The 26,095-nt window shown below is 44.3% G+C and overlaps 1 protein-coding gene across 1 annotated transcript in view; it reads right to left on the reverse strand.

The window, feature by feature from the left end:
- Window positions 1–26,095, reverse strand: part of LOC308102781 (rho guanine nucleotide exchange factor TIAM2-like) — a 59,973-nt gene that overhangs the window by 21,830 nt on the left and 12,048 nt on the right. Inside the window, exons 3-11 of the mRNA XM_080452641.1 lie at window positions 24,183–24,405; window positions 21,591–23,120; window positions 19,316–19,402; window positions 18,706–18,936; window positions 16,897–17,104; window positions 14,363–14,553; window positions 7,718–7,942; window positions 4,040–4,225; window positions 2,802–2,951 (exon numbers count right to left, since the gene is read on the reverse strand). Coding sequence (XP_080308767.1) covers window positions 2,802–2,951; window positions 4,040–4,225; window positions 7,718–7,942; window positions 14,363–14,553; window positions 16,897–17,104; window positions 18,706–18,936; window positions 19,316–19,402; window positions 21,591–23,114 — 2,802 coding nt within the window. The 5' untranslated portion in view covers window positions 23,115–23,120; window positions 24,183–24,405. The remainder of the gene's footprint in view (window positions 1–2,801; window positions 2,952–4,039; window positions 4,226–7,717; window positions 7,943–14,362; window positions 14,554–16,896; window positions 17,105–18,705; window positions 18,937–19,315; window positions 19,403–21,590; window positions 23,121–24,182; window positions 24,406–26,095) is intronic.

A 26,095-nucleotide genomic window follows, 5' to 3' on the forward strand; every position in this document is an offset into this window, starting at 1 on the left:
TTTATTTTTGCTGCTGCCTTTTATTGAGTTAATTTTTGTACATTTAATCTCTTATTTTTCTGTTTTATGTTAACTTATTTTTTCCCTTTTTTTTTGTCCTTTATACTGTATCTTAGTAATGTGCTGTATCTTAGCTCTCTTAGTCTTAATGTCTCAATGTTTTGTGCAAAGCGCTTGCCTTGTTGAAATGTGCTATCCTATATTACAATTGCCTAGAGAGGGTAATGGTGGACATCACAAACGTAACATCCGGACTTGCAAGGCGCACTGCTGCTCCAATCCACACCGAACTTGGCACAAACACTGTGCCTTGCTCAAGGGCATGTTCATGGCACTAATAAAGAGAATCGTGAGGGTGTGACCCCATTTACAGTACATCACATGCGCAGTACTTTCTTAACCTGTCCAGGAGTGTGAATCGGCAACCGTTGGGTTGCACGCCCGCCTTTCAAACCTCACACAACCATAACATGGATTCCCTCTCTAAAGCAGTGGTTCTCAACCTGTAGGATAAGGATAATTCCTTTTAACAGGACGTTCATGAAAGTCCTTGCGGGCTTGTTTCCAATGAGGGCCTGTGAGCAATTAGGGGTTAAGAGTCTTGCTCAGGGACAAATTTCATTTCATCGACACATATGCTGGCGTGGCCTGGAATCGTACCTGGGGCAACCAGGGCCTCTGGGCTGTAGGGTAAGGTCTTGTCTGTTTGGAGGTTGTCCGGATTTTTAAACATGTTGCACAAAATCACAACTTTCTTTCATCCACTGTCTGTCCGAAAGGTGACATCAGTCCAACTTGTCATATAGTCGATGTCGGGGCAGAAACCTCTTATCTCCAAAATCCAACCTTTTTTGTTTTTTCGTAAATGAATGCCCTAATTGATCATATTACAGCATCAGACAAAAGTATCAAAAGTAACAGATCCACAAGCTCGAAACGTGGCCTAAAGCGATGAAAAGTAACAGTTTTGGACATATGGGGTTTCCACCCGACAGAGACGATATACAATATATACAATACAACGATGTCCCCAGTTCAGAGTATCAACACAGAACACGTGTTGAGAGAAGAACAGAGGAGGGGTGTAGTAGTGTAGTGTACAATGTCAGGCTGTCAAAACATTGGCTGGAAAAAGAGAGAGAGGGAGAGAGAGAGAGAGAGAGAGAGAGCGAGAGAGAGAGAGAGAGAGAGAGAGAGAGAGAGGGGACATGGAGGACAAAATGCCAAGAGATTTATTGTCCTCTAGAGCACAGAGGCAGTTGGGTCAGACTCTCAGCAACCTAAAATAGCTCCAGTTGGTCTCTCGGAGGGGCCGGTGTTTACGGAGCAAAAGGGGGGCCCGGGGGTCCACGAGGGGTTTAGTAAGTGATGAGCAATAAAACCCACCAGGAGGCTGATGCTACTGAGCTGCACGGAACATTCCCTGATAACCGTCTCATAACTCGGAACATCTGGATTCATACTTGGGAGGCATTTAGCGGATGTGTGTTTTTTCCAGACACAATTTGCTATTTTTGAAATCTCACTGAAAAATTGCAAACAGTATTTTATTACCTCGGAGGCTCGGACTCAACGGTCCACCCGCAGCGCAAATAAATGAAATGAAGTCAACGTAAACACGTGTTAATCATTTAGCTAATGCACTTATCCAGAAGTGGCTTACAGTGAGTAGTAAAACGGAGGAATACACTTCCGTTCCTAGATTAGTTCATAGTGAAGTGCAACAGCATAGAAATGTTCTCCTCACCATGGTACTTTAAGACTGGTGTCCTTACTTTGGTTAAATGTTCAAAAAAAATTAAAAAAAGTACATTATTGTTAAATAATTTTGAATAGCCAATAACCGATCTACACGCTTGAAGATCGGCGCTTTTTCCCCGCTATTCGCCATAGAACAATGTTTGAGAATGAAGTGATTAATGCTCAAACATGTGGTCAACGGTAGTAGACTGTGGTTGTACCGGTCAGCTCCCAGTGATCAACAGTAGAAAACTGTGGTTGTACTGGGCAGCTCCCAGTGGCCAACAGTAGAGAACTGTGGTTGTACCGGTCAGCTACCAGGTGTGAATGTGGAGTAGTGCAGTAGTGTAAAGCAAGGTGTTTGTGGATGAGAACATCTGTTAGACATGGCTCCCTGCATTCCAAACGGTTTTAAAACACATCAGTGTCAGGAGACTTGTAAACAAGTGTTTTTACAGCTGATAACAAGGTGAGAGGCAAATGGTTAGAAGGAGAGGAGATGGTGTGTGAACTTGTACATGTGAGTCTGTGTGTGTGTGTGTGTGTGTGTGTGTGTGTGTGTGTGTGTGTGTGTGTGTGTGTGTGTGTGTGTGTGTGTGTGTGTGTGTGTGTGTGTGTGTGTGTGTGTGTGTGTGTGTGTGTGTGTGTGTGTGTGTGGGGTGTGTGTGTGTGTGTGTGTGTGTGTGTACCCCTACAGAGCCCCTTCCCAGCTGCTGTGATTAACTGCTATCATAGAGGATTAGTGGGTTAAGCCATCCAGCTGAACCCACAGCTAGCCTTGTAAGGAGTTCACATGATGGGAGCATGTGTGTGTGTGTGTGTGTGTGTGTGTGTATGTGTGTGTGTGTGTGTGTGTGTGTGTGTGTGTGTGTGTGTGTGTGTGTGTGTGTGTGTGTGTGTGTGTGTGTGTGTGTGTGTGCGTGCGTGCGTGCGAGTGTGCGTGCGTGCGTGCGTGCGTGCGTGCGTGCGCGTGTGTGTGCGCGAGTGTGTGTGCGCGCGCGTGTGTGTGTGTGTGTGTGTGTGTGTGTGTGTGTGTGTGTGTGTGAGTGCGTGTGCGTTACCTGTGATGTTGACAGACTCTTGTCCTTGCTGCGTCTCCCCAGGGTGTCCAACACCTTCAGAGAAGACAGCAGGCCTCTCTTGGTCCTCTGGTCTCCTCTGGACAGAGACTGACCTCGTCTCCTCAGTGTGCCCTCCTCACGACTGCACACCTGACCACCACAACAATAACAACAACAACAACGTTAGGACAGTGATAATTAACCGTTTGAATTTCAAGGACCCCCAATATGCATTAGGGACACGGACCTCTATGTGATACCATCTTTATCTCTGGGACCTCAGTCTAAAATATTGAGTGTGTTTATTTAACTGTGAGAGTGTACAAATGGAACCCAATGAAGGCCCATTTGGACCCAGAACCGAGAACCAGTGCATTAGGAAATTAAGTCATCACCTCACTAATGCCATTGTTCTCTTCTTTCTTCATGTTGTGTTTTCAGCATGTTTTGATGATTGTTTTCCCCTGTGCGATTAACTAAATGCCAAATAAATAAAACTATGATAAGCTATCGGTACGCTAAAATAGAGGTTCTCAAACATTTTCATGCCAAGTAACCTAAAACTTTATATGTACTTTGGTGCGGACCCCTATTTGAAAAGGTTTAAAACCCCATAAGGAACCCCCATAAGAGAACATTTTCTGAAAATAGCTGATCCACATAGCCAATCTACGGGGCGGCAGTGGCTCAGGAGATAGAGCGGCAGCTTGGGAAACGGAAGGTTCCCAGTTCCCCAGCTCCCATAGAGTTAGTGTCGAAGTGTCCTTGCGCAAGACACTGAACCCCTAATTGCTCCCGATGAGCAGGTTGGTGCCTTGCATGGTCAGTGTGTGAATGTGTGTGTGAATGGGTGAATGTGAAGTACACTGTAAAGCGCTTTGGAGAAGAGCGCTATATACATGCAGTCCATTTACAAGCTATTTACAATATAACTAGGACATCAGCAGTGGTTAGAGGGGGTCTCCCGACTCTTCCATTGAGAAATGTGTAGACCCTCGTGTCGAGTAGGACACCTACTGTTGTCAATGACGTTGACCGAGGTCCCCCAGGGCTCTTTACCAGGTCCAATCCTTTTTTCCCCTCAACACCATAATCTCTTCGTTCATAATAGCCAACGGATGTTTGCCCCGGAAAAGGGACGCCAGGGTTCAAGTGGTAAAAAAACACATGTCTAAACAAGCTAGCTCTGGTTAAGACAAGAGATATTTCCCAGGGTGAATAAATAATAGTAATAGTACCAGAGCGTGGAAGGAGGAGGCAGAGAAGACCCCCAGACGTCCCAGGGTGCTCTTGGAGGTCTTGCTGGCCACGGCCAGCAGCCGCTTGGGGTTGGGCAGCTCACTGCCCTGCAGGCTGGCCTGGTAGCACCTCAGTCTGAACACGTCCACGTTCAGCTTCTCCAGGTTCTGGTCCCACTGCTGGATCTGAGGAGGACACACCACATGTTTTTTTTAATGCTATGTTGATGAATTGAGTACATAGGACCACAATGGAAACAAGTTTTTATGTTATCCTTTTATGTCTGACTGTACCTCGTGCTGTTTACATTTACAGTAAGTATTCCATCAATCAATCGCACGCACACACACGCACGCACACTCACTCACACACACACTCACATACAAACAGAGTCACGCGTCTTTACACACAATTGTACACACATCTACACACACACAACGCCTAGACACAAGCACACACTTCCCGTTCACAGACACAAACACCCCCCATTCCCTCTCTCTCTCTCTCTCTCTCTCTCTCTCTCTCTCTCCCCCTCTCCCTCTCCCTCTCCCTCTCTCTCTCTCTCTCTCTCTCTCTCTCTCTCTCTCTCTGGGTAATTGCACATGAAGCAGAGATCCAGTGTGAGAAGCTGGTTGTCTCAGAGGGTAGATTAGGGTTTTGTACAATCGTTTAGCTTCACTTCAAACGGCTGCAGGCCTTGGGATCAGTGAGCGGCATGCAATCTCATCAAAGTGACTGGAGCCATACGGTTAATACAGCCACCCCCATCCCCCACCCCCCCACACACACACACACACACACATTCTGGTAAGGACGGCATGATCTTTGAATAGCGATAACCTACCCAGTGCCCACTGTAACTTTGAATAGCAAAAATAGGTGATCTATAAGCCCACAATGCGTCACATCGTGAAAATCTGCTATTGTTTTGTTTTACAATTTGTACGATTTTCCCCATGTAATGACATGCCTAAAATAGGGACGCCATGCAGGTTCAAAGTGGTTCATGTTGGACCAACATTGTTGGTCACTTGAGATGTTTGCTGATCTAGGATCTGAAGATTACTCTCTGCATGGTTGACCTGGTCTCTATGGATAACAGAGTAGACATGTAGACTCGGAGACTATGGGGGAAAACATTCTTTGTTTTTTTGTTCTTGATCTTGAGGAGGGGGGGTACTGCTGTCGACACCTCAGCATTTGTTTTATGACGTCACCCCCCCCCCCACACACACACACACACACACACACACACAAACATCAGCTAGCAGCTCACTGTTTCCCAAACAGCGGGTCAGGACCCACATTTTTCTGGGTCACGAGAAAATATCCCTTTTTTTCTTCGTTTACTACCCACAAATAAATCTGTATTTTCAAACATTTTTCAAGAGAAAAGTAAAAAAAATAGTAGTGAAAATAGCCGTTCTACAAGCTCACAACGTGTCGCATCGCGACACGTTGTGAGCTTGTAGATCTGCTATTTTCACTTTGTTTGGGTCCCCAGGGAGACATAAAGTTTCTCTTTTCGGGTCCCGAGCAAAAACGTTTGGGAACCACTAAGCTAACGTATCTGTGCTTCCCGTTAAAGAGTTGGTAGACTGGGGACAGCAGTATAATAATGACCGTGTGTTGGACTGAACAACACATGTGCTGGCCACGTTAAACTGAGAGTGCCGTGTGAGAAAAGCTGGGATTTTCTCTACAGGACGGCTGCCAACAGGACTCCGTGAGGAAAACAGTTACGTAACACGTTGTTCAGTTGTTACACTGAGCTTGGATCTGACTTCATTCATAAAGCATGTATTTTGCTGCAAACCCACTGTGTCTACGTTCCAAGTTTTAGCACACAAGGAACCTTGTGTCGCAGTTTGTATTGAGCTGAAACTGAGCAGGTTATTGATTAAAGATCACATTTGTTTTTCTCAAGAAGGGTCTAGTCCAGTGGTTCTCAAACTTTTTCATGTCGAGAACCCCCAAATTGACACTTATTAGCCCGAGAACCCCATTTGAAAAGATATGCCAGGGACCCCCTAGCAGTGATTCTCAACCATTTTAATTTCCAAGGACCCCCAGTTTGATATGCATTAGGCTACGGACCCCCATTTAATGGCATTTCTATCTCTGGGACCCCAATTTATATTGTACAGCAACGGTAGATTTATATCTGCACACGGTACGTACCCTATGCTAACCCTGCAGATGGCCAGGCCAGTCTTTAGTTCCTTAAGACTGCATGAATGCACATGCTACCCCTCTATTTGAATCAACTTAAACATTATGCACACCTGACCAGCCCATGCGCAGTGGGCCTGGTCATCTTTTATATTGTTATCCTATTTGAACCACTTAAACCCTGTATACTTAGTTGACCGGGCGGGCTCTCCTCAAGTATTTCCCTCTACAGCGCATATCTCTCAGCCGATCTACAAGCTCACAACATGTCGCAATACAAAGGGGACGCTAGGGGTTCAAGTGTATTAATTAGTGTTACCCTATCTCTTATTCTGCACTTATTCTCTACCCGTACCTGTATCTTTGTATCATCCTTACTGCAGTGCTGCGGTTATGACAACTGAATTTCCCTCAAGGTCTATCTATGTATCCAGTAATTCCAAAAGCACAGTAAAAAGCCAACAAAATGCAACTCCAACACGATGATGACGTCATGGAATGAACACACAATGCAGAAAGGGGCAACTAACCATTGAGCTATACAAGGGGAATCAAACCCCCAACCTTGGCAGTTAATAGGACCGCAGAAGTGAAACGCTTGTAGACTAGATGTCTTTGGTTCAGCAGAAAAGGCTGTTGAGGCGCTGGTTTCCATTTCAACCGCACACACTAATTAACTAAATTGGCCAATTTGACCGAACTGCTGTGTGTTTGAATGGCTCCCTCCACAACTCTGGGCCCTTGATCTCAACCACACATGCACGCACGCACACACGCACAAACACACACACCCCCCCACCACACAGCTGGCTCATCATGGCATTTCGGTTGCGCTGGTTCCTTCCTGGAAACCCAACAATCATCTCACACCATACATGGGCAACTGGCGGCCCGGGGGCCACATGCGGCCCCCACCTTCACTTAATGCGGCCCGCAGGTTATTGCTAATATATTATTGATTTCAGCTGTTACAATTCCAAACATGCAAACATGACCCACTTTAATTACTTCAGTCTATATTAGCAGCTTAATGACTAGTATTAAAATTCTATTGTCTTTTTTATGTCCAACGTATTTGTATTTAAGTTCAAAAGTATATAGCTAAATGCATTTGAAATTTAACTTTTCAGGATTCCAATTCAAAAATAGCAAAACAAAATCTGGATTCCAATAAAAAAATAGCAAAAATAGCCCATCTACAAGCTCAAAATGCACTGCGATGCGTTTTGAGCTTGTAGATCGGCTATTTTTGCTACTTTAGTGTGACATAGAATGGCAAAAAAAGTTAAAATATGGAGAGACAGTATGCAATGTGGCCCTCTGGAGTAAGTGTGGAAATATAGTGGCCCTCTCCATCATCAAAGTTGCCCACCGATGTATCACACACACACACACGCACACACGCACGCGCGCACACGCACACGCACAAGCACACGCACACGCACACGCACACGCACACACACACACACACACACACAGTCACACACGCAACGCACTCTCCTCACCTGGCTTTCCACAGCCTTCCTGTTCTTGTGGTCCGTGATGACAGACAGCTGGAGTTCGGCCATCTTCCTCATCTTGGCGTCCATGTCGACGCTGTGCAGGAGGACGCGGGTGTGGCTCCGCAGCAGAGACACCGTGTCCTCCTTCCCCTGGCGCCGCGCCAGCAGCGAGGAACACGCCGAGTGGATGGAGGTCACCCAGTTCTCCACGTCCGTCTGATTGGACGCCTGCAGGAGGGTGGAGAGAGTGTGTTAATTGGGGGGGGGGGCCGTGGCGGCCAAGCGGGTAGAGGAGGACGCCTGGGAATCGGAAGGTCGCCGTGTTTGGTCGTCCGGCTCACCTAGTATATTATGCAGTGGTGTAAAGTAACTAAGTACATTTACTCAAGTAATGTACTTAAGAACAATTTTGATGGACTTTTACTTTACTGGAGTATTTCCAGTTGTCTGTACTTTTACTTCTACTCTGTTACATCTCAGAGACAAATATTGTACTTTTACTCCCACTACAATTATTTGAAATCTTTAGTTACTATTTACTTTGCAGATATATATTATTACGTTATAAAACACACATTAACTACTTTAGCCTTATTTTATATCTAGGCTATTTGAAAATAGCCGATCTACAAGCTCACAACGCGTTGCATCACGACACGTTGTGAGCTTGTAGATCTGCTATTTTCAAACATTTTTGTACTTTTACTTTTGGTACTTTAAGTACATTTTGATACCAATACTTTTGTACTTTTACTAAAGTAAATTTTGAATTCCGGACTTTTACTTGTGACAGAGTACTTCTAATTTGCAGTATTGATACTTTTACTTAAAGGGATACTTCACTCTCGGGCCGGGGACACATTTAAAAAAAATATTAAAAATAAATGAAAAAAGTTATGGAAAATTCATGGCCCCCTCACGCATTAGTAGGACACTCTAATGCGTGAGGGGGCCATGAATTTTCCATAACTTTTTTCATTTATTTTTAATATTTTTTTTAAATGTGTCCCCGGCCCTAAAGTGAAGTATCCCTTTAAGTAAAACATTTGAGTACTTTTTCCACCACTGAGTATTATGCGTGTCAAAGTGTCCCTGAGCAAAGTGTCCCTAAATTATTATTATTGTTGCTTTTAATTGATGGGTTAATTACCTGATCTAGGACTCAATAATAATCAATATGAATTGGCTAAGGAGAGGCTCCCATTGCCGGCTTTGTTTACTCTGTCCTTCTTTTGGTGTAGGTTCAGATTATTTACAAATAATAAATAAATGGTATATGGTGCATTCATCCGGCACTCCTCTCCAAAGCGCTTTACAACTTGCATTACACTCACACACACACATGTTCATGGAACGTGGTGGCGACTATGTAAGATCCAACTTGCTCATCAGGAGCAATTAGGGGTTCAGTGCCTTGCTCAAGGACACTTTGACACGAAGCAAGGGAGGAATCGAACCGGGAACCTTCCAATTCCAAGACCGCCTGAGCTGTTGCTGGCCATCAAATAAGAAAAACAATTACTCGGGGTGAAAGTCAGAGGAGGGTAAAGTGCAGGGCAAAAGCTGCTCGACTCCAAACACACGGTCGTCACACCAACCAACCACGCGCACACGCACACACACACACACACACACACACACTCACACTCACACTCACACACACACACACACACACACACACACACACACACACTAAAGAGCAAGTCTGAGACTCATAAGTTGCCATGGCAATGTGAAGTGTGTGATGGGGCCGCCTATGCATGTGAAGTGCATTTGTGTGTGTGTGTGTGTGTGTGTGTGTGTGTGTGTATGTGTGTTAAACACACACCCACAAGACCTCAATAACCATTAAAATCTGAGAATAAATAACGTCTACGTCTCTTGATCTGGTCAACTCGCCGTGTGAAGAGCTTTGTACAAACAGGACTCTATCCCTGGTTAAATTGAAAGCGTGAGGGTCAAGCACCCTGCTGTCAGCCTACAAGAAGATACACCATGAAACGTTCACCCTGCACTCCTTGTTATTTATTACAGGTGGCCCTGGTCAACTACCATTTACTTTTACATTGTGACGGCTTAAGTAGTGCTACACTATGTCTCCATTCCCAAGAGGAATTACTTACTACATTTTCTGTTAGTTGAAAACTGGAATGATCTGGTAACCTTGGGAAGCTGTGGTAAACAACATCATCATCCACTAACAACTTGAATTCTAGCGTCCCAAATACTGGGGGTGAACATTCGGCAAAAATAGCAGATCTACAAGCTCACAATAGTGACGATATTTGGTGTAGATGGGAAAAAGCAGTAGTAAACACCTGAGGGAATTGCTAAATTGCTCATTCAAACGCCCAAAGTTGAACATTTTTCAACTCTAGGCGAACAGATATATAAACGGCAGATGTGCACGCCACAGCTCAGCAATCCCATTGAAAACAATTAACGACATAAACAAAGAGAACACGCTTTGGTGGACACAGGCCCTTAGTGGGTTGATTTGGTCACATTTGTACACAGTTAAATGAACACTTCAGGATTGTACTGTGTGTAGAATAAGTCACATTTCGACTACAGTATGGTTACTGCTGTCAAAACTACATTGCACTGCAAGTCATTCTGGATGAGAAGGTTAAACAGCTATAATTGTGTTGGAAACGGTTCAAAACTGCCCAAAAACATCCACACATTTCTCACAATGGAACACAGACGCTACAGAGCTGGCAGTGTACACGCATCATAACACATAACTCAACATGCTCATTACCAGTGGTGGAAGAAGTACTCCGATTTCTTTCTCAAGTAAAAGTAGCAATACCCCAATGTTGAAATACTCAGTTACAAGTAAAAGTCGTGCGGCCAAAAGTAGTCATTATGCAGAATGTCCTATTTCACAAGTTTTCACAAATTATTTTGAAAATAGCCGATCTACAACAAACTATACTGAATGTTTTGTAAAAAACAATAATAACAAAGTAACATGTAACTGCAGTTTTCAAGTAACTGTATGTCAAATTACTGTGTAGTAAAAAAAAAAACACACCCTGTGTGAAGTGGGCGGTGTCTTCCTAGCTAACCACAATACTGAATGGAGTCAACCAATATATATGCTTTGATCTGAAAGAGCCACTTAGTGTCAGCATGTGTCTTGCTAGCTAATCACAATACTGAATGGAGTCGATCCACACACTTTAAAAACACACTTTATGATGGACAAAACCATAACTTAAAAAAAACAATAATTTGGTTTTTTTTAAGTTATGGTTGCTTATATAGGGCTATGCACATGTGTCATGTGACACTGGCCAATCACATAGGGCTATGCACATGTGTCATGTGACACTGGCCAATCACAGTCCTGAATAGATTGTGATTGGCCAATCACAGCGCAGGATAATTCTACAAACTTTTAGGGCCGGTTTCACTGCCCAAGATATTTGTACATTTTTCCAAATCTCACTTATAGGGGCGGTTTCACCGCCCAAAAAGCACAATATTTGCCTCTGAGAGGTAGTGGAACAGAAGTATAAAGCATTGAAAAACTCAAAATACAGTACTTGAGAGTAAATGTACTTAGTTACTTTCCACCACTGTCCATTACCAAGCTTAAACAGCAGCATATGAAAAGCTAAAGCGACTGCAGAGCTCATGTGCATAGCTGTGGTCGGAGCATGAGGGCCTGGGCTGGAAAAACCACAGCACACCCCTCTCTCTCATTCACACTGTAAAATGCTAAAGTCCTCAGCGTTAAATTAACTGTGAGAGTGTACAAATGGAACCAAAGGGATTTGTACACTCTCACAGTTACAAACCCTTGAGGGTCCATTTAGGTTGGGGGATTTTACTGTGTACACAGACTGGAGCCCACAACAGACAAGACCATGTCTGGCCTTGTGTTGTTTTACATCAGTAATAATAATACTAGCAATAATGTGTGTACGAGATACCACATCTCATAAACACAGACGGCAGTACTTAATGAGTACGCTTATTTGAATACGTTTCGATCATTTCCGTTGTGAACAAACGGATGACAGCTTCCGTTCACGGCTTTCAGGAGACAAGAGTTATTACTCTGTATTACTCTGTATCATTTAGAACATTGTGGAAGGGTTGCCTGAGAGAATAGTGTAATCAGAACTTGTTGCATGTTGCTCATGCAGCCAACCATTGAAAAGGACCAATTTCAGCCACTGATTATGTGATGTGAGTATTCCAAACTGTCTAAGAACCCAGATATCACACCAGGGCACCACAACAGGTCATATGAAGCTCAGAAGCTCAGGTAGATAACAGATTTGTTCAGATAGTCAAAGAGGCATTGCCCTCAGTGCCCTCAATACCCTCATACATATCAAATAAGGTTCATAACAAATTCCAATCTGGCTTCAGGAAAGGTCATAGTACAGAAACAGCACTTGTAAAAGTAATTAATGATCTTAGGGTGTCCGCTGACGACAAAAATTTATCTGTTCTCCTACTCCTTGACTTAACCGCTGCTTTTGATACGATTGATCACACAATTCTACTACAGCGTTTGGAGTACTGGATTGGTCTGTCAGGCACAGCCTTGTCTTGGTTTCACTCTTACCTAACAGGCAGAAGCTATTTTGTCAGTCTAGCTAACTTTGACTCAGACAAACACAACATCTGTTCTGGTATTCCACAGGGCTCAATTCTGGGTCCCTTATTGTTCTCCCTGTATATACTACCGCTGGGAGAACTCATCGCCGATCACGGAGTGAACTTCCATTTCTATGCTGATGATACCCAGCTGTATCTTTCAGTAGCTCCAGACGACCCCTGCGCTCTAGACCCATTGTTGACCTGTCTGTCCAGTATAAAATGCTGGATGAGTGAGAACTTTCTTAAGCTAAATGATGATAAAACAGAAGTTCTCATAATTGGTTCCAGTGAGCAGAGAGAATCAATAACAAGTAGACTTGGTAACCTGGCTGTAGAAAGTAACACCACAGTAAAGAACCTGGGGGTGATTATCGATTCTGAATTGAATTTCAATACACACATTAATCATGTCACCAAGATTGCTTTCTTTCATCTTAGAAATATTGCGCGAATTAGAGACTATCTGTCGTTAGACGATGCAAAAACGCTGATCCACGCTTTTGTTTTCTCTCGGCTTGATTACTGCAACGCACTCTACTCTGGCCTGCCAAAGAAAACAACTGACAGATTACAACTTGTTCAAAATGCGGCAGCCAGAATTTTAACTAAAACCAGGATGAGAGAACATATCACTCTAGTTCTAGCTTCACTACACTGGCTCCCGGTTGTTTTTAGGATTGATTTTAAAATTATTTTAATAGTTTATAAATCTCTAAATGGTCTGGCACCTTCGTACCTCTCTGACTGCCTAGAGAGATATGTTCCAAACCGGGCCCTCAGGTCTTCAAGTGCTGACCTGCTCGAGGTGCCTACAATGACATATAAAAAATACGGTGAAGCAGCATTCTGCTTTTACGGACCGACAGTGTGGAATAAACTCCCATTACACTTAAGACAGGCAGCCTCTGTCGATAGCTTTAAAGCACAGCTCAAGACCTATTACTTCACTCTTGCTTTTAGCTGATTCTTTGGTTGATTTTTAATTCCTCACTGTATTCCCTATTTTAATGTTGTTTTATGCCTTTGCTTTTGCCTTTGCTTTTATTTTTATTTTATTTTATTTTTGTTTGCTTTATTGTTAAATTGGTTCTAACTGTAATTGTATTCTTGCTCTGTAAAGCACTTTGAGCTGCATTTCATGTCATGAAAGGTGCTATACAAATAAAGTTTATTATTATTATTATTATTAAATAATTACTTCTCCAAAGTGAGTGACAACCACCACAGCCACAACACCAGAGTGAGCAACCATGATCTGGTACAGTACCACCCAAATTTGGAACAAACATGGGAAAGTTCTCATTCTACTACTCTGCCACCAAAATGTGGAATGCCCCGACACCATCCATCTAAAGATGTGTATCACTGGTTTCTTTCAAAATCGTCCGAAAAAAACACCCATCAGGAGACCAAAAGGGCAGGTAAATCTTTTCCATCTCTTTTGTACATAGTGTTTGTATTTGTTGTATTTGTTGATGATATCTCTGCTGTCCGGCAGAAACCAGCTAGCAAAATGTTTATTTTTCAGGAAATGACAAAAACAAAACAAAAAAGTGGAGTTAGGAGGTTTTGTTCATCATTAATAAGAACAGCTAAATGGACCTCCAAGCTCACAATGAGGTTGGAGGTCAAAAGGGGTGGAGCCTGGAGTCAGCAAAACCAGCTAACTCCACCCCCCTTTGGTGGAGTTAGCTGGTTTAGCAGAAAGTTTGAGGATCCAATGGAGTTAGCTGGTTTTGTCAGAATCACTTTTTAATACTTTTCATTGGTTCAATATTTGTTTAATCAACACACAGACGTAAAGGGTGTTCAATAGCACTGATAGCAATAGCACTAACTGGAGTTAGCTGGTTTCTGCCGGACAGCAACAATATGTATTATTTTGTTGAATTGAATACATCCACGGCCACAGATCCCCAGGACTTTTTTGTGTTATCCTTTTAGCTTTAATGTCTGACTGAACCACGTGCTGTTTTACATTTCTGACCAAGTATTCAATCAATCAATCAAGCTTGGACCTCTGACCTGGAAGAGGAAGACGTCGCCGTGGGAGTTGCTGAGGCAGAAGACGTTCTCCTTCCTGGGGTGTTCAGGGACAGGTTGGACCAGGCTGTCCTGGGCCAGCAGGGCGTAGCGCGCCGACACCACGTCCTGCTCGCCACCGCCAGCACCGCCACCGCTGCCTCCGTACGACTCATAGAACAGCAGGGTGCAACCTGACAGGGGGGAAAGGTCACAGCATTAGCATGTTATAAATGCAAATTCCCATAGAAAGGAGGTGTCATTCACTACCTCCGTTTTTACTTTTTCTCCTTTGTACATATAGTGTTTTGTATCTGTTAATGACATGTATTTTGGTGTTAATTTGTTATGCTATGTTGATTAATTGAATACATACAGTAGGACCACAATGGAAACAAGTCCCCAGGACTTTTTTTGTGTTATCCTTTTAGCCTTAATGTCTGACTGTATACCACATGTTGTTTACATTTCTGACTAATAAAGTATTCAATGTTTTTCATAAATGAATGCCCTTGAATCCAAAAGAACCAAAAGTAACCGATCTACGAGGTCACAATCTATCGCGATGCGACGCATTGTGACCTTGTCGATTTGAAAACTACCATGGCAATGGCATGCCCTAAATAGGGACGCCAGGTTTGCGGTGGTTAAGTCTGTCTGTGGGTTTTTATAAATATCGAACCAATGAACATTGTTATTAACAAGGACTTGTGACTAATTTTGGATCCATTTGGAACACAGGGTCACAAGGCTTATGAGAGTGATGGACACAGAGAGAGAATGGAGAGCTTTGTATAGTAGTGCAAGGTTTCTTAAAGTGGGTGCCGTGACGCAAGTCCAGGGGTGCCGCAGAATACTTTGATAATATTTGGAATTCATCAATATCACTTCAGTTTCTAACCACTTTGAGTCTATACTTAGTAAAAAATGGACCCGAGTTATGCTGTGTTCACACGGGCAGATACAAAGATATACAGTCTACCATTCATTTTCAATGGAAGCCAGCAACATGAAGATACAAAGCAACATCCAACGTTTGCAAGATACAAAACTACAAATTGAAGTTGAGCAGGGTTACAAAACTACAACTGTAGCTCCGATGACGCAGCGCTTGATAACGTCAACGACCATGTTGAGCAACACAGATACAAAGCGACAGAGCGACAAATATGCTGTGTATCTTTGTACAGTATCTTTGTATCTGCCCGTGTGAACGCAGCATTACACTGTACTTTGTGCGACCTTTTTCAATCTGCACGAAATCTCTTTGCCAGAAATAGCAGATCTACAAGCTCACAACACGTCGCAATGCGACGCGTTGTAAGCTTGTAGATCTGCTATTTCTGGTGAATGTTCCCCGATGCTGGGGTTCAAGTGGTTAAATGTCAAGTAAAGTTATTTTCAATCTGAGCCTATAATGTGGATATTCTCTCAAGTTTTCCATCGTGACATATAGTGTATCTTAGCGGAAAGAGTTACATATTTACGTACCGTAAATATGATATAAATGTAAGGTGCTATAAAGTAACTCAGGGGTGCCGTGGATGAAAAAGTTATTTCCTGGGGTGACCTGAGCCAAAAAATAAATAAAAACACTGGTACAATTATAGTTTATCCTTCAGGCATTTAAGCAGATGCTCTTAATCCAGAGCTACTTACAAAGTGCCGGGTCGGAGGACGAAACAATTGTCACCCCAACAACAGGGGAAGTGAATTAGAGTTCTAAGAAAACAAACTTTGTTACTAAGTGCTACATTTGAACTCCTGGTAAACAACAAACCTGGCATCTACAGTATCTAAATAACAACCTCGGGGCATCTACTTGCAGTGTTTGAAGTGCTACTTTTGCGGATGTTTAACCTATCATTCAATTGTGTGCAGGATGTGAATATGATGTGGCTGGCTGGCATGAAACTGTTTTGAGAGCGATCAACTTCAAAGGCTTTGGAAGGAACATCTCCCGCCTGCCTAAATAAACCATCCGGTGGCATGGAGAGCAGACGTGTTTTACGTACTGCAGGGTGGCTGGCAGAGTTTTTGATACAAACCATCCTAAATTAGTTGGAGCAACACAGAAAGGTAACCTTTTTTTATTTATTTCAACCTTGTTTTGCAGTGTAGGCCTATGTATGTTTGCTTTCACTAGTTTGACCGTTACAGAAACACAAGCCTTTCATGTTTAAATTAAATAGCCAATGTGAACCGGTGGACTTGCGTGTTGATGGACTTTTATGTTCAACAGGCTGACGCGAGCCCCTGTACTGTACCTTTAAGTGTGACCCAATAGTGTACCGTACCTTTAAGTGTGACCCAGTAGTGTACTGTACCTTTAAGTGTGACCCAGTAGTGTACTGTACCTTTAAGTGCGACCCAGTAGTGTACCGTACCTTTAAGTGTGACCCAGTAGTGTACTGTACCTTTAAGTGCGACCCAGTAGTGTACCGTACCTTTAAGTGTGACCCAGTAGTGTACCGTACCTTTAAGTGTGACCCAGTAGTGTACCGTACCTTTAAGTGTGACCCAGTAGTGTACTGTACCTTTAAGTGTGACCCAGTAATGTCTCCACTTGCGGCGGGCGACCATCTCCAGCCTGCGCTCTTTGTTCAGGGTGATCAGAGCTTTGAAGGACAGCCACCCTGCCCTCCTCACCACACCCTGCTCCTTCTCCAGCAGGAGGTCCAGCTGCTCCAGGGACCCCAGAGACCCACCAACACCTCCTCCTCCTCCACTGCTACTCCTTTCCACCTGCAATTTACAATTCAGGCATTTAGCAGACGCTCTTACCCAGAGCGACTTACACAAGTGCGAGATGGGAATAAGAGTGAGGATGAACTCTAAACAAGGCAAATAAGCACATAATATTACAAGCAAAATGGACTATTGCTTTATCATGGAAAGAGATAGGGCCAGGCAAACCAAGCATCGCTCAGTGGCTTAACCCATTAAGACCGGTAACGCATCTGTGTGTCATTTTTAGATTCCTTTGGCTATTCAAAAATAGCAGATATACAAGCTTGTGCTATTTTTTGAAAAATTGTGAAAATGTGTGCAAATCTTTGAATATATATATATATATATACATTATATACATTTTCACGATTTTTCACAAAATAGCAGATATACAAGCTCGTAGCGCGGCACTCGGTGCCGCGCTATGAGCTTGTATATCTGCTATTTTTGAATAGCCAAAGCAATCTTAAAATGACACAGATGCGTTCCTGGTCTTAGTGGGTTAAGGAGTTAACTGTGTGCCTTCCTTTGGAAAGAATTTACTTAGACTCTAAAAGATAAACAAGAGTTGTTCAAACAAATATGGGGACGATTTATTCAGTATGTCAAAGGACAATGATCTGTCTCATCTAACGGATGAGTCTGGAACTGGATATTTGTACTCTCTGCAGATGTTTGGTTTTGTGGCCATAAGGACTCAGATGGAGATACCAGACTAAGTTCCCTTATTTTGTGTATGTATTGTTATATATAGTCTTTTGTTTGGGTAGTTTTTTTTGTCATATTTGAGTAATTGTATTGTCTGATTTTGTGTTGTCGTATATTGTCTTGTTGTATTGTGTTTGTATGAAAAATTCAATAAATACATTGATGACAAAAATAATAATAAGCACATAAACCTTAGTGCGGTGAGAACAGTGCAGTGCCGTAAAGTAACTAGTACACCAGGTAGACAATGAACCTAGCATCTGTCTAAACAACATGCTATCTAAATAACATTCTGTACATTTGAAACTATAGGATACCAGGTACTTAATGAACCAAACAACAGTCTAAATCAGGGGTCTTCAACGTTTTTCAGGCCAAGGACCCCCTAGCTGAGAGAGAGATGAAGCAGGGACCCCCTCTATATTGTATAAAATTGTGTTTCAACTTTCATTAAAGATTCATTTAATTGCTTTACTTGGTCTGCTCTTTTTTCCCCTCTACACTTCTACCTCTTTGCCAAAAATAGCCGATCTACAAGCTCACAACGCCTCGCAGTGCGAGGCGTTGTGAGCTTGTAGATCTGCTATTTTTGGCTAAAGTTCTCCTCAGAAAAGGGATGCCATGGTTCAAGTGGTTAATGTAAAAAACAAACACGTACAGATTTGGCAGCCCCCCTGTAGTAACTCTGAGGACCCCCTAGGGGTCCTGGACCCCCTGTTGAAGACCCCTGGTCTACATAACATGGTAACTAAATTACATTCTTAACATTTGTGGACCAGGGCTAAATAAAATAAGAAAAAAAAATAACATGACAAAAAGTGGCCAAGATAACAGCCATATCTTTGTCAATCGCTAGCAATCAGTGGAAAGAAAAGGCGGCAAGAGGGGAGCAGGGAAGCGTTCCTCACCTCCTCCTCATCCTCTCCCTCCTCCATCACCTCCAGCTCTTCCTCCTCCCCTTCCCCCTCCTCCTCTTCCTCGGAGGGCTCGGTGCGCTCGGTGCCATCGCAGCCCGTCTCCGCCAGCTCCTGCATGAAGTTCTGGTAGATGGTGTGTCGTAAGGAGGCGCTGGCTGGGGGCTGGGGGGGCCCTGAGGGGGCCCTGAAGGAGGAGAAGGGCCCACTCTGGGCTACCTGGAACTGGACATGATAATACTATGAGTATGGTAATAATACTAAGACATTAAAACCCATTAAGGCCTGAGGCCCATTCTACATAATGTCTTCTAAATCAGTGGTTCTCAAACTTTTTCATGCCAAGGAAGGACCCCCAAAATGATACGTATAGCCGCAGACCCCCATCTGAAAATTCTTTGTAACAGGGAGGGACCCCCAGAAGAGAAAATATTTAAAACACTTTCAAGATTTTAAAAAAATGTTCTAAAATAGCAGATGTACAAGCTCTACAAGGATCGAATGTGGGTCTGTGGCCTAATGCATATCAAGCTGGGGGTCCTTGAGATGAAAAAGGTCACTGCATTAAATGATGATGATGATAGTAATAATACTAACAACAGACCTGGTTTGGTTGGTTGTGGATGTGTAGAGGGTTGGAGGACCACAGACTGTCTGACAGTCCAGAGTCCAGACCACTGCTGCATGGCTCCTACAGGAAGGAAGAGACAGACCTGGAGGTTTAGTTAACGTCTTATAACCTTCTTTACTTAACCACATTAACATTATTAACTACATTGACCACATTGACCACATTAACCACATTAACTACATTGACCACATTGACCACATTAACCACATTGACCACATTGACCACATTGACCATATTGACCACATTAACCACATTAACCATAGTATCCCTGGTGTGACTATATTTGGGATATTTTGGGATTAAAATCTTTCAAAATTGTTCCAAAGAATTACAAAAATTATCATTATTTTTCGCAAGACAAAGTATAACGGGGTTAAACAAGGTGAGAGAGAGAGAGAGAGAGAGAGAGAGAGAGAGAGAGAGAGAGAGAGAGAGAGAGAGAGAGAGAGAGGAATAGAGAGAACAGTGAGAAAGAGAATGAACCCTTTATTTAACAAGGTACTCTATTGTCAACTATGGTCACGTTTCTTCACTTCTCCCTCTGTTACATTCCTTTGATGGGGGCCAAAAAACAGGACAATAGCCTCGGTGAGATTAGAGAAACCCTGAGATCTATCATCAATAAGACGGCCGCACACGCGCGCACACACACACACACACACACACACACACACACACACACACACACACACACACACACACACACACACACACACACACACACACAGTCACACACGCACACACACACTTCCTCTCCTGGGACAAAGCGGAAGTATTGTGTGACACAGCTGGCAGACCTGTGGTTGAGCACAGCAGCTCTCTGGACAATAGAGTCAGATGACACTTTCCTTGTAACTACAGACGTGTGTAGTCTGTCACACCGAGCAGCTTTACATGCACACACTCATGTTACTGCCAGGTCTCTCTCACACACACACACACACACACACACACACACACACACACACACACACACACACACACACACACACACACACACACACACACACACACACACACACACACACACACACACACACACACCAGTTTAAAGTCTTTCTCACACACACCCCCATACACACACGCACACACACATTTTACAGCCACTTTAAACACATAAAACACAGGCACCTGACACTTTGCAGATTACACGACAAACATATACATGCACACATACGTGTACTGTATATAAATATACAAATGAATAGATACACATACACGTATAACAGTGCAGTGCACACATACACATATAGGGATATAATGTATTTAGAAGTAGGAACCATGCACAGAGCACCTTCAAGTGTGCTATGACTAATGCACATACTATGCAATTTTTCTTCCTACTGTTGTTATTCTTAATTTAAGTATTTAAGTAAGTAGGTCGGAGAGGCTTATTGTTGGTACCAGCCAGAACGTTGGAGTCTATCCCCTGTTTCACAATGCGCTAGGCCACTGGGAGATGGAATGCTGAGGTGGAGCGCCACGCCTACCATCAGCCACTCATGCGCTGAGTTGGCGGTGCCTGAGATCGAACCCATGAACTTGTGGTTCGAATCGCGAGTCCTCTACCGCAGTGGTTCTCAAACTTTTTCATGTCAAGGACCCTCAAATTGAAAAATATTTGGCCATGGACCCCCATCTGAACATATGTTGTGCCAGGGACCCCCAGAAGCAAAGATTTGTGTTAAAAATGTTCACTAATGTTCCAAGATTTTTGAAGTATAGCAGATCTACAAGCTCATAGCACGGCACTCGGTGCCGCGCTATGAGCTTGTATATCTGCTATTTTTGAATAGCCAAAGTATAAAAGGTTAAAGTGGTTAAAATGATTGTGAGAACCAATGCTCTACCGACTGAGCTACCTGGACAATCAATTAACTCATCTCTTTGTTATTCTTATATGTCACTCGTATTTGAGATGGAACAATAAAAAGCACTACTTCTTGTACTGACATGTGTTTACACAGGAGGCCTGCTTCATACTTCGTTGTGTGACACGATGCTCAACAAAGTATAAATCAGGCATGGCCTTTCAGGGAGATGGTGTACAGTAGTTTAGACACAAGGGCAGAGCTGGGGTTCCATATAGATGAATAATTCAGACAAACTATTCTGATTTGATAAGCTCAGATCAGTGATGTAACGTAACTAAGTACTGTACTTAAGAACAATTTTTAGGTCTTTTTTACTTTACTTGAGTATTTCCAATTTCGCCATCTACTCTGTTGTGTTTATGTGGTTTATTTACCTGTAACCTTCTCTTCTTCCTGCTCAGGCTTCCTGTCCAGTCGCTCAGACGTCTGATCCGGCTCTTCAGCAAGTCCTTCCTGCTGTTTGGGGCGGGGGCGACGACCGCCGCGGGTCCCGGCCCCGGCCCCGCCCCCTGGCAGGGCAGGGTGCGAGAGGAATGATAGCACTCCTTCTCTCCTCCTTCGCCTCCTTCTCCCCTCTCCTCCTGGATGACGGCGTTAAGGAGAAACAAGGAGTTTGAGGAGGAGGAATGGGAGCCCCTCTGAGGTTGTCGGTTCGAATCCTGCAGCTGGGAGAAATGGGAGGGGAACGCGGCGGGAGCCACCGGCGCGCCACCGGGGCAGGGGGCGTACAGGTCCGGCAGGGAGCCGCCGGGGGGAGGAGAACCCAGGCCGGAATCGGACCTGGATTCGGGCTGAAGAATCACAGAGTCCCCGATGCCGCTGTCCTCGGTGCGACCGGAGGAGCAGGTGTTGTATCCCGTGGTGTTGGGACTGAACTCCCCGCCACCGCTCCCGGGGGGATCCACGGGAACGTTGAACCTGGGAGGGATCCCCTGGATCTGAACGGAGGAGGACAGAGCGCCGTACCCCAGAGTGCCGACGACGAACTCGCCGCCGGCGTCGGTGAACCCCGTGGCGGGGAAGAGGAGGGTGCTGCTGCATCTAGGAGAGATGTCCTCCTCCACTCGGGTGGAGGAGAAGGTGTTATATCCACTGCTGGAGTAACCTTGACCACCACCGCCACCGCCGCACGTATCCTCGGTGCGAGTGGTGGTGGACGAGGAGTAGGTGGTGTAGCCGCTGCTGTTGTCCACGTTCTGCCCGCAGGAGAAGACGGCGTTCTCGGCATGCAGGCTGTCGGCTCCATTCCCCCCCCAGGGGGAGTCGTACCAGGAGCCCTCAGAGCTCAGGGAGCTGCCCTTGCTGTTGCGGAGCGAGATGGCGGCCTGGTGGGGCTCCGTCTGGGCGGAGCCGCCGCCGGCGATGTTTCCAGGCAGCAGAGCGCCCTGGGAAGTCTCCACGCCGGGGACCACCCTGGTGTTGGAGAACTCCACGCGCATGCTGCCGTCCTTGCTCAGCAGCACTTTGGGAGAGGTCCTGTCGGGGTTCCACCCCCCGCCGTTTATGCCCCGCCCCCCATCGGTTAGGCTCCACCCACCGCCGTTTTCACTCGTTCGCCCGTTACCGTCCTCCACGCTGCCCTCCAGGTAACCATAGCTACGGAGGCCGTTGCCTCCTCGCGACCTTTCCCCTCGCACGTACTTGTGGAGCGGAGGTCCGGCTCTTAGCTTGCTGCTCCCCCCTGCGCCTCCTTTTACTCCCGCTCTGTGTTCGTAGCTCCAGGAGGTGTAAGGAGCCTGGCCGGGCTTGTGGCACTTGTTGGCTGCGCCTACTCCTGCTTCAGCGCTCCTCCACCAGCTGTGAGGAGACTGCACCTCCTGCTTCCGGGAGGAGAACTTGAAGGAGCAGTTCTTGGCAGGAGCAGTCAGACTGCTGCTCTGACTGTCTGTGTTCCCCATTCTCACCTGGATGCAGGACAGTGATGTCAGGACAAAGACAAAATGAAGAAACCATAATGAACTGCAGTTAGTTTAGTTACAAGTTACAATTTAGGCATTTAGCAGATGCTCTTAATCCAGAGCGATTTACAGTAAGCAAGGTAAACACAAGGTAATTAATCAAATGCATAGTCATCTAGGCTCATAGGTAAACCAAGAACCTATCATCAGACCAGTGGTTCTCAAACTCAAACTTTGGCTATATTCAAAAATAGCAGATCTACAAGCTCATAGCGCGGCACTCGGTGCCGCGCTATGAGCTTGTATATCTGCTATTTTTCAATAGCCAAAGTATAAAAGGTTAAAGTGGTAAAAATGATTGTGATGCTATATTAACACATTTTGCTGGGGACCCCCTGGAACCCCCCCAAGGGCCCCTGGGGACCCCACTTTGAGAACCAATGGTCTAAACAGTATAATATCAAAATAATTATAATATGTACATTGAAACTATACAAACTATAGGATGCCAGGTCAACAAATGAACCTGGAATCTGTCTAAACATTTGTAAAAGAAAAGATTTAGGGTTACTATTAGGCATGAGACTGTTATTATCCAGTGTTAACGTATTATAAACTGCTAATATATTATTAACACTGGACCTCTGCACCATTCATACGACACATACCTAAACGCACACACAAACACACTCAACATGCAGCTAATTGCTGCATGGTAACATGTTAAGCCTGAGTTATACTTTGTTGCATGCTGGTGTTGCATGCTGTAAATAGCAGATCTACAAGCTCAAAACGAGTCACATTCGTGACGCGTTGTCAGCTTGTAGATCTGCTATTTACTGAGCACAACACCGGCATGCTACTAAGTATAAACCAGGCTTTAGCGTACACACAACAGTGACAACACACAGTCGCACACACACACACACACACATGCACTCATACATGAAACACAAGTCATTTTAACTTAACCCTGTGTGTAAAAACTACAGGTCAATTATTTTAACACTCTCATGGTTAAATTAACACTCAGAATTATAGTTCAGTATAGTCTTGAACGTGTCTTACCAGGCACTGTGATGCGTCCTCACAAGCAATCCAAGCTGCATTACTCCTCTGTCCTCAGCAGTGTGTGTGTGTGTGTGTGTGTGTGTGTGTGTGTGTGTGTGTGTATCGAAGAGTTCCTCAGGACAGAGTAGGACCTCCCTCTGTTCGCTCAGCTGCTCTCTCTCTCTCTCTCTCCTTGTGTGTCTGTGTCGCTCGCCCCTTTCTTTCTCTCTGACTCGCTCTTCTGTTGAAGGAAACACAGTGGGAGGGGTTTCCCCTCGGTGAGTGAGATCTACACACAGACTTTCCTTGTGTGTGTCAGAGAGAGAGAGTAAGAGACCCCCATCTCTCTCTCTCACACACACACACGCACACACACACACACACACACACACACACACGCACGCACACGCACGCGCACGCGCACACGCACACGCACACGCACACGCACACACACACACACACACACACACACACACACACACAGTGTGGTAAAGACCCCCACCCCAACCCACACACTTTCCAACCCCCACTTTGCCCACAATCTAAACACCCCCTGTCCACCCCCTGCCCCATTTACACACTCTCTCTCTCTCTCTCTCTCTCTCTCTCTCTCTCTCTATCTCTCTCTCTCTTTCTCTCTCTCTCCTCTCTCTTCCATGACATTGGTGTGTGCATGTGCGTGCACGTGTGTGTGTGTGTGTGTGTGTGTGTGTGTGTGTGTGTGTGTGTGTGTGTGTGTGTGTGTGTGTGTGTGTGTGTGTGTGTGTGTGTGTGTGTGTGTGTGTGTGTGTGCCTGCCTGAAGGGTCTTTTTAAACCAGACCTCATTCTGTCTCCTGTTTATTTTGGTTCCCTGGCATTTTTCTTTCCTCAATTTTCTCCCCGATACGTTTTTCCATTCTGTCGTTTTTCGCTGCTTCTTCAGTCTGGAACTCTGATGTCATCGGGGGCTGAGCTGCTATTTTAAGCTCTGCAGCCGCGCACGTGATGCCATCAGGTTCTGGGCTGTTTGACCAGCGAGACCCTGTTAGATGGTACCGTACAGTGGTGGAACCGTACAGTGGTGGAACCGTACAGTGGTGGAAGAAGTACTCACATTTTGTACTTAAGTAAAAGTATCAATACTGCAATGTAGAGGAAATAAAAGTAAAAGTCCGGTAATCAAAATGTTACTTGAGTAAAAGTACAAAAGTATTGGCATCAAAATATACTTAAAGTACCTAAAGTAAAAGAACTACAATGTTTGAAAATAGCAGATCTACAAGCTCACAACGCGTCGCGATGCGACGCGTTGTGAGCTTGTAGATCGGCAATTTTCAAATGTATAAAATAGGGCTGAAGTAATTAATGCATGTTTTATAATATAATCATTTATCTGCAAAGCAACTAGTTACTAAAGTTTTCAAATAATTGTAGTGGAGTAAAAGTACAATATTTGCCTCTGAGATGTAGTGGAGTAGAAGTAAAAGTATTACCTCAAAATTGTACTTAAGTACAGTACTTGAGTACATGTACTTAGTTACTTTCCACCACTGATGGTACCAATAAGCCTGGTTTAGAGCGGTCCTCTTGAATTGTAAGAAACATCATAATTCATACTGTTATGCAATGACGTTTTCTAATAAAACTTGGAACTAAAACTTGAACTAAAACTTGAACTAAAAATAACGTATACTCCCTATTACTATGGTGTCGCGTACCAACAGAAGTGATCTATACCTGCTAAGTAAAGTCTCTACAAGCAGAGCTGATCTTCAAACTAATAAAGTGCTGCAACGCGATGCTTTGTCAGCAAGTATAGATCAGTTCGACACCGCCGTGTGATGCAAAATAAATGAAGCTTTAGAGTTTATCCAATGTGTTAAACACACACTCTTACACCCACACACACACACACACACACACACACACACACACACGAAGGACCAGAGAA

This window comes from Gymnoscopelus braueri (assembly GCF_963280865.1).
Source record: "Gymnoscopelus braueri genome assembly, chromosome: 16".
NCBI lineage: Eukaryota > Metazoa > Chordata > Actinopteri > Myctophiformes > Myctophidae > Gymnoscopelus > Gymnoscopelus braueri.